At 41.0% G+C, this 12,683-nt stretch overlaps 1 protein-coding gene across 1 annotated transcript in view; it reads right to left on the reverse strand.

The window, feature by feature from the left end:
• Positions 1–12,683, reverse strand: part of SUGT1 (SGT1 homolog, MIS12 kinetochore complex assembly cochaperone) — a 187,136-nt gene that overhangs the window by 116,580 nt on the left and 57,873 nt on the right. The window contains exon 5 of the mRNA XM_069205320.1: positions 9,247–9,354. Coding sequence (XP_069061421.1) covers positions 9,247–9,354 — 108 coding nt within the window. The remainder of the gene's footprint in view (positions 1–9,246; positions 9,355–12,683) is intronic.

A 12,683-nucleotide genomic window follows, 5' to 3' on the forward strand; every position in this document is an offset into this window, starting at 1 on the left:
GCCTGTTTGGGACCCCCACCCTCACCCACCCCAGTGCTCTACAAAACCCCGCTGATCTGCTCCCTAAGGACTCGGGTACTTACCTGCTAGCAGGCTGGAACCGGAGCACCCCTGTTCTCCATAGGCACCTATACTTTTTGGGCCCTAATTTGACCTCTGCACTTGGTGCTGTGTTGCTGGGTGTTTGGGGTAGACGTGAACCCCAAACGGTGGGCTGCCTATGCCCAGGAGACTGAATGTGTACGTGCTTTACTTACCTGAAAAACTAACCAATACTTACCTCCCCCAGGAGCTGTTGATTTGTGCAGTGTCCACTTTTGACAAAACTGTGTACATTATTGTTTTAATTCAACGTTCCATACTTACCTGTGTCAAGTACCTTACAATTTATGTACTTACCTAAATTCTGAATCTTGTGGTTCTAAAATAAATTAAGAAAATAATATGTTTCTATATAAAACCTATTGGCCTGGAGTTAAGTCTGAGTGTGTGTTCTCATTTATTGCCTGTGTGTGTGTATAACAAATGCTTAACACTAACCTCTGATAAGCCTACTGCTCGACCACACTACCACTAGTATTATCTAATTTTGCCACTATCAACCTTTAAGGGGAACCCTTGGACTCTGTGCACACTATCTCTCACTTTGAGATAGTATATACAGAGCCAACTTCCTACAGAGCTCAAAACTGCAGTAATTATAGCTCTGAGTACGTCTCGCCTTGACTACTGCAATGCACTATACCTAAACATTTATAAATCTTCACTCAAACTTCAGGTCATTCAAAATGCAGCAGCCCTTCTGGTATTGAATGTACGTAAACGCCTTTCAGTTAGGGAAGGCATGCATTCTCTGCACTGGCTGTCTGTCAGGAAGCACGTGACATTTAAAGCACACTGTATGGTCCATCAGGTGCTGCATCTCCAGGAGCCGGTACCCCGGAGGTCAGTATTTCACTAGTACTTTCCAAAGGGACAGTTGAGATGATCTTCTCTGTGGAAGGTGAACGTTTCTAGGATCCGGAAGGCTAGATAGGGTGGTTGCACCTTTTCAGTAGCAAAATTGTGGAACACGCTGCTGATCCACATTGCCAGTTCAGTTTCTCACACAGCCTTTTGTAAGCAACGAAAAACCTGTCTATTCTCCCTTTCGTAATTGCATCCTCTTTTGGTAGCTTCTTTTCAGTTGGTAGCTCTTTGACACCTATGGCATAATAAGCTTTATAAATTTAAATATAAATTTCCAAAATTGAGATTGTGTACATGATATGGATAACAGGATTGTGTGAATGTGACAGGATGGTTTATTTGTGGAGAACTCACACTTGAGAGATTTAAACTGCAAATTATGAGAAGCATATGCAGTTTGCACACTGACTAACATTGTTGAGGAATCTTACTTGTGCAATGAAACCTGGGCACAAGTGGCTGAATAGATTGTCATTACATGAACTTGTTGCATAGCCAATTAATTAAGTATTACAATCTATACTGGTAGTTAATATTTTTCTGCTGGTGTTCATGACTTTGGTCACAACATGGTTTCATGACCTCTGGTACTCCAAATATAAAATGGTCCACAAATGTTTGTTTTCTTAATTGCTTTGGAGCTGTCATTGACAACTGCAGTGGTGAAATGTGTAGCACTTGGGCATGAAGTATTATACAACGACTGGCACCACAGTGTCAATGAAGATAGATGTACAATCGGAGATCAAGACAAGTACTTATCTGTAGGTCAATACAAACAGAGGAGCTGATAGGTCTGCACAAAGAAATAACAGATGAGGAAAAGAAAAAGTGGAAAAAAGAAGGATGCACGCACAACAAAGATGAATTTTGGAAATGTGATGATTGAGGTTTGTCTTGCCAGATTCATTGGTACCGGAAGTGGGGCGGGGGGACTTTTTAATGGACCTACCCATGTGGAACATGATGGGATGATGAGGCATTTTAAAACTCATTGGTTTAATTCTCATTTCAGAACGACTGCATAAGATTTCTGTTAGATATATAAGTTTGTCAGAAAAATAACTTGGGAAAGAAAATAGTTGTAAAAATGAAGTCATGTAGGAAACGTAGATGATTGTTTACAAGACCGCAGATTGAGTTTGTAGACATGCCACAACTTGAGATTTTAGTTATTATTTGCTTCCTTTCAAAGTTGAGTGATGCATACTCAACAAGGAGGTGTGATGCATTAGCAGTTTCGAAACTATTTTTGAGGGAACTGATCCCTAGATTTGGAATGCCAACTGCAAAGGAGTCAAATAAGTGGACACACTTCAATAATTAGAGTTGTGTTTGTTACACTGAAAACAGACCAGAGTTTCCATTATAGTGGTTATCCAGAAGCATCAGGAGTTGTTCAAAGGTGCAGTGGTATTGTGAAAAATAAGCTGGTGAAAGTATGTGCTTCAACATCTCTGAAATATCCAGATGCCCTTACAGTGGTGTTACTAAGTATGAGATGTAGCCCTCAAAAGCCTACTGGAATGAGGCATCGAGAAGTAATGGATGATACAGTACGCTCTCTCTCTCTCATAAGGTGCAACTAGCAACACCTTCTGCAGTTTCTGAACAGGGCCATGATCTGGAGGCTGGGTCCTTGTGAAGAAGCATGTAAGGAAGTTGTGCCTTCAGTCAAGATGGCAAGAACCTCATCAAGTTATCCTGGTGACAAATAAGGCTGTGAAGTGTGGAGGTTTGATGTACTGGACCCGTCTATCTCATATAAAGAAAGTAGGTGCTGCTGATGAACAGTGACACAAGCTGCTGAACCATTTGGCCAACATCAAGTTTGATACATGGATCTGTAGAGGAGAGAAAATAAAGAAGAAAAAGGAATAGAGAAAGGCAAACTTCAAAACTTCAACATTTTCAAGCAAATAAAGAATAAACCAATCAGACTTGAGTAAAAAAAAAAAAAAAAGGGAATTGATACAAAAGAGTCCTGAAAAGAGCAGTGAGAAATTAGGTAAAGCATCAGGTGGAGAAAATGCTGATGAACAGTTTGAAAATGCTGAAGAATCATCCAGAGCTGCAGCAATAAGTGTTGCAACAAGAAGATCTACAAGAGAGAGTGTCAAACAAGAAGTACACAGCTCCTGAATGGGGGCGTTACTAAAAAAAAAAAAAAAAAAAAAAGATTAAACCAGATGAAAAAGACATTTGAGCTGTCTTTGACTTTTGTGTTAAGGTTCCCAAGAGCCACAATGAAGGAGTACAAGAGACTATGAAATGAAGAAATGCTGAATGTTTCCTGATGGAGTTAACTGTCGATCTGAATTTTTCACAAACTGTATTGTATCAAAATTAATCAATTAAAATTACATCTGAAATTTTAAACTAGCTTTAATTACTTCTGGATTATTTTTAAACTACATTTGATTACTTTTTGCAATTTTTGATTTTGAGGATCAAATTGATTCTGAAAAGACTGTTTTAAAGAGTCAAAGAAGATGCCTTCAAGAAAATAAGAACTTGGCACGGCTTTGCAATGAATTTTTTTTGTTTTTATTTTGGCTGTCCTAATTGGGTTGTTATTATATACACAATCCCCTAGTTGGGGGGTCTCGAAAACTATTAATAGTTCAGTGTTCGAATGTTGCTAAAAATCATACATTAGAATGCAATAATAGTTTTGATACAAGATTTGAAGAAATCGCTTATATAGATCTGTTGAATTATAGAGAAGTAACAAATTTGTATGGAGCATTACATTAGTCCTCATTTATCCAAATGAAGATTTGACTTTTGTTCAGTTTCCATTGCCAAATGGCCTTTCTTGTTCTATTATTTTCTCACGTTTGATTAAACATCATAATTATTTAGAAGAAACTAATGTAGACCTTGACAAATCAGTAGATCACTTGCTTGAAATTAGAAATCTGAAAGCAACTAAAAATACCAAAAGTGCTTTATTGTTCCATAGTACTAACAATGGCAGTACTAGCATAAAGGTGTATGTATGTAAGATGACTTAAGTGAAGCACGTTTTAGAAAATAACGGAAAGAGAGACTGTTGAGAAATTCAGAAGAAAGAATTTGATTTGAAAGAAGAGACTGATCAAGAATTCACAAATACAGCCTAGTGCTAGAATCAGGAAAAGAAAAAGACGGAAGCGTGTGTATGACGTGAATGAAACAGGGGCTAAGATAGACCAGTTATAATTTGAAATCGCATCTGTATTATTCTATTATCTAGATAGATTTCATATGTTCGGAATGGAAACTTTAGGTCAAGTATTACATCTGCTTGGTGTTTAAATTAGTTCCACAGGCATTGCTTTAAACAAGCAAAGTTTAGGGAATTAAATTATGACAAAGCAATTGGCAGGTATTAGAAAATCATTTTAATTCAATTGCAACTTGCAGGTAACAAATAATGTTTCTTCAGCTTCACCAGTGACAAATTACATGCACTGTTAGCCAATCAAAGTAGGTATTTCTTAAAAATAATAATGTGATTGGTGCTGTGGCAAGTAACATTTCAGTGCCCGAACATTTACATAATGTCGTGTTAGGAAACCTGTGGGCTTTCTTTTATGCATTTCACTTTGAGCTTCAGAGCAGTGAGGTTTGGCCATAGAGCTCTACTTAGATTCTGAATGAAACAGACTTTGTCAGTTTGCTTGACATTTAAAAAGGGCTAACTTATGTCTCTGCTTATGATTCGATTATGCTAATTCCTCTGATGATCAACTAACTTGCTTACTGTAATTTTTATTTTATGAAATAAGTGAACATAACTGAAATTAGTGTCTCAACCTTATTCTTAATGTTATTGGCTGAATATAAAACAACAGGAATTCTCCCTTTCCCATGACTCAAATCCCTTGAAATGAATTATGTTTGTGTGTCAACAATGGTAAGACTGTCTCTGCTGCTGTGGTGGCACTGTTGTAGCCACTGAGGAGTCTGAATCCTCTTGGTGCAACAGTGTCTGTGCTCGTGTTTCTTGAAATCCTCCTTTTCTACAGGGCTCCTGTCTTCAATGTTTCCATCTCCAGCTTCATCCAGAGAATGTCAACATCTACAGACGACTCGAACACAGTACTTCCTGAGAATGGGACATTCATAATGCGCTGCTGAGCCTAAGGCTTCAAGTCAGTCAAACACAGCCACCATCTGTGCCTTGGAGCTAATCCATGGCAGTCTCCTAGGGCCACCTGATCATGACTCCGTAATTGCAATTATAACCTCACTAGACATCAGAATATCCTCATTTAAGACTTTAAGAAACTTTTGTCTTTCTTATTTGGCCCGTTTCTCCAGGAATCATTGCAGTGAATCCTAAAGACAGCGCTGGACCTCCATAGTAATCCCACAAAATTAGTCACCTTTACTGCAATCAACAAGGTACCATACATCACTTTGCCCACTGAATCCATTTGCTTACTTTGATTTTCTGGAGGAACAGTAGATTAAGGTATTTTGAAGGGGTATTATGTGGCAGCTGACACAATCACAGAGCCTGATTGAGCATTTGGTCGTAAGTAGAAGCGATCCTGCCTTTGAGGTTTATATTTTTTCAGAACCAGATCTGGCCAAGTAAGGAGTTTATTACCAATACATTTGAAAAAAAAAAATCAATAATTAACTGCTCTGCCTATTCCATTAGTCCAGACACTGATGGCAAAAGATGACCAAAGGCAGATCTGTAGTGCAACATCTCGAACATTACAGTTGATGTAGGTGGACTAGATATCAGAATGCTTAATTTTGATGCTCCTCTTACAATAGCTTTGTTTACAAGTTATAAGACTGGATTAAGAAATCTATTATGATAGGGGAGCAATCTCTCAGACACAAAAAAGGAAGACTAAACAGTGAGTGCAAAACGCAAACCTAGATCTTGATCTTCATCTTGAACGTCTGGAATGTCACTAACGTGAATGCCTGGAGCAAATTCTCTATGGAGATCCTGTCTTATGATGTCTAATAGAACAGATGTAGGTGGAGGTTTTTTTTTTTCGCTGAGGTGGCGAATTTGCTATTGTCACTAGAACTGGATAGGGAGAAGCCAGTCAGGAATGGTGAAAGATGTGGACATGTATGTCCTTTAGGAGAAAGGGTAGCCAAAAGCTTGAGAGCTCTGAATCCGATGTCTTAGGAAGCCTTCTCCTTTTTAGCTGTCTCACCCATTCAAAAAAAAAAAAAAAAAAACTGCTTGACATCAACAGCCTTGACATTAAGTGAAGTTTCAACAGTGGTGAAAATGGTAATGTTCAACATCTACCAATTCTTCGACCAGTCTTCTGATGTTAAACAGTATTCCAGTATTCCAATGATAATGAAGAAGGAAGGCTTAAGGCGATCCTGTCTTTGAATGAGAGCATTTGGCAACTGTGTCTGTCCTCGATGTTTAACAGGAATGACACCTTTACTTCAGTCTATGTCTCTTTTTAGACCTACCTAGCTAGGAGTATTTGGATGCACAAGAAGAAGCAATGATCACTTCTCATCTCTCTGAAGAGGATCCCAGGCATCTGCTCTGATGCTCCTGTAGTCCTTGCAGGATGATCTTCTGCCTGTTTTTTACAGCTGACCTGGACATCTTCTCACAGTTACAGCATTCATCAGGAAGATGATAATTTGACAGAACATCAGGAAGAGGATCACTTGGCAGACATCTAACAGTGGAAGGAACATTAGGCCTTATTCCTCTCCCAGAAATGACATTTTGAGAAAAAATAAGAAAAGTTTTTGCCAGGAAAAGAAATTAAAAAAACACTCCTAATGTCTAACAGAGTGAAACAGAATAACAAAGTTTGGCAATGTTTCTTAAGTGAACAAGACAACAATAAGGTTGAGCTGGGCGTTACAGGGCCTGTTCTCAAGAGATAGAAAAATTAGCTTGATAAAATTGTCACTGGCAGGGCATGAGGGAACACCAGAGGAGTGGGATTCCTTAGAGGTACACTGAACGTTTTCTAGTCTGACTTCTGATTTGCCCTGCTTTCCTTTCTGAACCTTTTAAATGAGGTTTGTAAAAGATATTTCAAGTTACTATTTCTAATGGTAATCATTTTTTTTTTTTTTTTAATTAAATGTTCTTTTTAAAAAAAAATTTTTTTACCAATTTAGCCTTATTAGACTTTTTTCTACTGAAAAGTGTTGCACATATATATGTATTTATTTTAGAAAATTATCCAGGATTCCACACAAGGGTGGGACGATTCAGTGCTTGTGACTATTAATAAGGGTTCATCAGATGAAAAGGCGGGGGCATGCGAAGTTGAGTTGAACAACAAACAAACGGGAAGTGAATGTTCTTTCACTTCATTTACAGAAGGGTACTGCTGGATATTCCAACATGTAAGGTGGATTGTGCAACAGTAACCAAAAGGTGTACAATATTTAAGGAGCTGCGCACTACAAACAGGGTTAGCTCCAGGGCGCTCAGGAATATCAAGTGTTGTCACACTGCAAAAGGAGATGGGAATGGTCAGTCAAATTCAGACCTGGAAGCCTGACAATAGTGGTGGAGCAATGAAAACAATCACTTAAGAAGTAGTGACTAAACTAATACTTTAAGTAGAGTGCATTACATTGAAAATGATACAGCCGTTTCTTTAAGTTCCTTTGTAGCCACAGCCGTAGATTCTCCTTGGCCCCAAGGCAAGCACAGATTTGCACTAACCTACCAGCTTAAGGAGAAACAGGGCACACTGTGACACGTATCTCCCACAACCTACTTGGAGATAGCATGTGTTGGGACAGTCAGAGGCTGTCAGGAATGTATTATGTTTTAGTGGATTACTGAAACACCATTCCATGAAAGATGCACATACATAAGAAATTCAGTCTATAATTTTAAAAAGCATAATTAAAATATTAAAGAATGGTTTTAGTGCAGAATACATGAAAAAGCATACTTGCAGATATAAACATTATGGTGAGTAAAATGAAGGCAATATCGGCAGCATTATTGAAAACATTATTGGATGTAATTAATTCCCTTCTTCCCTAGTCTTAGCTAAAGTCTACGTATGCTTCAAAATCTTTCCAAAAACAGGAGCTTACTAAATAAAATACAAGAGTACCTGTGCACTGTATTCATATTTCTCCAGTCTGCATCCGACTTGTAGCCAAGGGCAGTGTCAGTCGGTTTATTTTAATCTATTCTCAGGAGAAGCAGTGCAGTGCAATGCAATGCAATGGGTCTTGCGTTTGCTCAAGTTAGAGCTATTAGCGTTGTAAAATCCTACCCGGACTTTTCTTGTCACAGTAATTGAAGATGAAAGTAAAGCAGTTGACATAAGCAAGCCGATTCAAAGTGTGTGAAGGAGAGACAAAAAGAAAAAGAAGTTCACTCGCAGTCAAATATATCGGCAATCGTGCAGTTATCCATGTAACAGGGTCGATGGCCAAGGAGGTAAAAACAAAGCATTTACTGATGATAAAGTATTTCTGAAAGACAACCCATGAAAGAGTGATAGTGATGGGCGTGCGGTGGGTGTGGTTAAAAGCCCACAGATAGATTACAACACAGCCTAAAAAGGAACCCGTCCTTGCCAGAATGCTTCTGGAATGAAGCTACTCTCCTCAATTTCTCAAACAGACTTTATATAATATTTTCAACATTTTGAGTAAAATTATTCCTGTGATCTCTAGGGTAGGGTGTTAATAGACGTGGGTGAATCCCCTTCAACATTCATCTCAAACGGTTGTGCTTTTCTCTAAATATTTCACTTAATAAATAAAACGTATGAACTAGAATCAATCCATAAGAAAATATTGTTACACTGTATGCATTTAAACCAAATAATAAGCAGTCATTATGCAGTAAGAAATGTATGTGATGCCTTCAATGTCAAAGAACACATAAGGAAATACACTTTTATAAGGGGGCTTAAAAGCAGAAATAAGGCAAGCATACGATACCGGAGAGGAATCAAATAACATCAAAGTTATTTTTCACAAATAAAAAAGATGTGATCTGCTAAAACCTCAGCTGAGCTTCACAAACATCGTAGATAGGAAATAGAGTTCCACACTGGTAAAAGGAGGGTGACAGTGTAGTACAGGAGGTAGCAGCGTAAGGAAAAAGAGAAGTCGAAGGCAGAGGAAAACAAAGTCAGCAACAAGGGGGTTAAAGCAGAGACACACTAGAGATCTGAACAGACCGGAGCAATGTGAAGCGCAGCCCAATGGAGGTCCCAAATCTAAATACTAAACTAATATGTAAATAAGTAAAACATCTATGTTACAAAACTACAATTCTCTGAACAAGCATCTCACCTTTGTTGAAAGCACTTTAAATGTGCTCTGTTCGGGAACGATGGGATGAAGAAGAACACGCTTCAAGCTGTAGTCCTCTCCTGTCGGAAGTCTCACCAGAGCGCTGAGCTGTGAATACAAACAATTTGTTTTGGTTTTCCAAAGCCAGGGCTTCCTACACTGAGGGATGAATAATTTATGTGTGGAAAAAAACATTTAGAATCACCTGATGTTTCTAGTTACTAGCTTTCAGTGGAAAAGAATGTAGTAAATGTTTGTTGGAACCTAACACTTCCTCTAGATCTAACGGTTAGCAAAAATTAACTTTCAAAATGAAATATTTTTGCAGATTGAAATACTGAGTTACAGAAATTGAGTGATTTTCACAGACTAACCCAACTACATCAACTGAAGGCTTCAGGATTGGAACTTTCATCTCCTGGTAACCCAGGCAAAAAAGTATTCATACCCTGTGATGGCATCATTCTGCACTACTCTTGATGCTAAAAACTGTAATTAACTATGGAGAAATTGTGAGTAATTCTCTGCTGGACCCAACATCCATTACTGTTTTATCCACTCTATGAACATTTAAGTAGTTAAAAGATCAAAAACATAAATACGTAACCCTACATTTTATAAACTTATTTTCTGAAGTCACTTTAAAAAAAAAAAAAAGAAAAAGGGAAGGTGTCCAATGTTGGATGGTCAGATCCATGTCAGATTCGCAGGATATCCATACAAAATACATTTGCACACAGTGAACCTAAATGGAATTCATTTACGCAGTAAAATGATTTCCCCTCGTGGACTAATAACAGATAGCATTGCCACAAAGCAAAATAAAAAAATACAAGGATTATCAAAACTGCACATCACCTTCCTTTCTTCCCAAAGGTTTAAAAAAAAAAAAAAAAAACATCTAAACGGGTCTTCTTTTCTGAAAGTCTGCCATGTCTCTGCCTCCTCTGTACTGAGCAAGTTACTGAAAATTGCTGGCAGTATACTTGGACCCACACGTTTAATGAGGTTTCATTGGGAGACTATATTTAGTTGAGAATATATCTTGTAATAAGCCCGTAAGGTCAATCTTGTTATTTTACATATCTAACAGTAAAACAGAGAAGATATGACATTATTTACTTTAGATGTGTCCATTATCATCCCTCCATAAACACAAACTGTCACTCCCATTTCTCTCCTGGCACTTAGTCCACCTTATCAACGTCTCTAAGGTACATACCAACAAGACAAACTCCACTTCTGGACAGTTTAAACAAAAACAGTGAACAACAAAGAGATGCATGGGCGTGGCTTTGAAGCACATGGAGTAGTGCGGTGAGGTCCGGTGAGCTGGGCACCACCCGACCCTTATCCTGCTGTCGAGGCCTTCGAAGAACTGCCGGGTACGTGCTACAGACAACACGTGGGTCCCCCAAGACGAAGAGCAGACCCTGGTAAGCGCGTCGAAAGAGCAGAAACAAACTCCACTGGTGAGATAGAGGCGATCCAAGATGGCAGCCATGCTCAAGACTACTCCGGCAGCCACCCGTGGCGGAACCTGGAGAGAGGAGGGGACGATCCGGACAGCGGAAGCATGCCACGTAGGCCGGAGTGCAACGGGAGGCAACGCTGGCGCCGAGAGGCAGTGAGGAGCTGAGGCGGCCTGCACCAGTTGAGGTCCAGAGGTAAGCACTCCGCAGAGTGCAGATAAAGGCCCGGCCGGCGAGGAGGAGCATTGAACTGACCAGGCCCCAGACGACGAGCCTGCTGACTGGGGGACCCTGAAAACGCCAGCTGCGTGTGACTGTGAGCGGCCGGCAGTTAAAAAAAGCAGGAACAGAGTGTGGAGGAGACGTGCCAAAAAGCAGAGACAGCCCATGGGGTCTGGACCACATCGGAGCGCACCAGAGGACAACAGCGGTGACCGACGACGGTAAGGAGCTGGGGACCTGGTACACAAATGAGTTTGGAGTGTGTGGCTGGGGCAGCAGCTGAGTGGAGGTGAAAGAGCGCCAGTGGAGCGTACGGCCAGCACCACACAGGGCCGAGTTGGCAGGCGCAGTCCCCTGCCAGCCCCTACTACCACCTGCATAGACTGTCACTGAGCCCTCTGCACGCTGAGATCCTGTCGGGCCACGAGCCACCCCTTGTCACAGAACTGGGAGACAGGAGCCTTCTACAGAGAACATCTGCCACTGGCCTGCCCCGAGCGTGAATCAAGAGAGACCCCAAAGTGAGCACTCAGCAGGGAACAGACAGCACAGGCCGGCAAGGTGGAGCACTGAGCTGACCAGGCCTCAGTGAAGCCCAGGACGATGAGTATGCTAGCAGGGGGCCCTGAAACCACAGGCGGCACAAGACTGAGTGGGCAGCCAGAGATTAAAGAGGTGGGAGAGGAGAGCGGCATTTGCAACGCATGGAGGGGACACGGATCGGGGACGCGGCGGGTAAGGCCCCAGCCAGCAAACGTGAACACCTGAGTGAGAGGTGGGACCCGGCTGGTACATTTTGGAGTGAGAACACTGCAGCAACAAACTCAGACTTCACGCTCAATGGTGTGAATAGAAGCAGCTATATCCCAATAGACAGATGGAGAAGGTTAGCAGAAGCAGAGGCCTGGGGTGACCCTGGGGACCCCTATGAAAATATGAATGGCTGGAAAATGTGGAGCCCTATCCATGTTGCGTCATACCTGTAGCAGGGAGAGCTACCCTGTTGCAGGAATTGTAGTGAGGAACCTGGAGAAACCAATCATTGGTATACAGAATACTGTGAAAGCGCCAGATCCCAAGGCGAGCAAGGTGCAAATGACATCTGAAGCCTGAATAGCCACAAGCGGGTCACAGAAGGGAAGAGGTTCACGGAGATGTGCACAGAATCCTTAACGAGGGCACTCCCACAAGGTACTGGACGGAACAGAGAGCAGTAGGAGAATAATATACATGGTCTGCCCCACAAGACTATGCCATGGGTAAAGCTCTAAAAAAATAGAGATGGAGAATTGGGGGGGCAGTGGGGGATTCTAGCACCTGGGGCCAGCTAGCAGGAAGTCAGGGCAAACGTTAGCCGAGTCTGAGACAATGCCCTATACTTCAAGATTTATTGCAAGCTATAGCGGCATCAAGAGAGGCCCCAAATGTCAAAATCAACACGCTTAGTATTGATCTGGGGCTTTGAGAGACAACCACAGGCGCTCATCAGAAAGAGTCACTGAGAATGAAAGGGAAATCTCTGAGACGATACGTACGGTGGTGGCAATAGGTGAAAGAATGGACTCTGTGGAATATCGACTGTGCGTACTTCGAAATAGATGCGGAAAACAGAGCACGCCGCAACATTAGAGTGGTGGACTCCCCGAGAAAGTTGAGGGCTCCAACAAGATGCACTACCTGGAGGAATGGATTAAAAAGGAAGTAACCCCAGAGGGGCACTCTCCCTTTTTTGCCCTGGAGTTG

Source organism: Pleurodeles waltl, chromosome 8 (genome assembly GCF_031143425.1).
Source record: "Pleurodeles waltl isolate 20211129_DDA chromosome 8, aPleWal1.hap1.20221129, whole genome shotgun sequence".
NCBI classification, from domain to species: Eukaryota; Metazoa; Chordata; class Amphibia; order Caudata; family Salamandridae; genus Pleurodeles; species Pleurodeles waltl.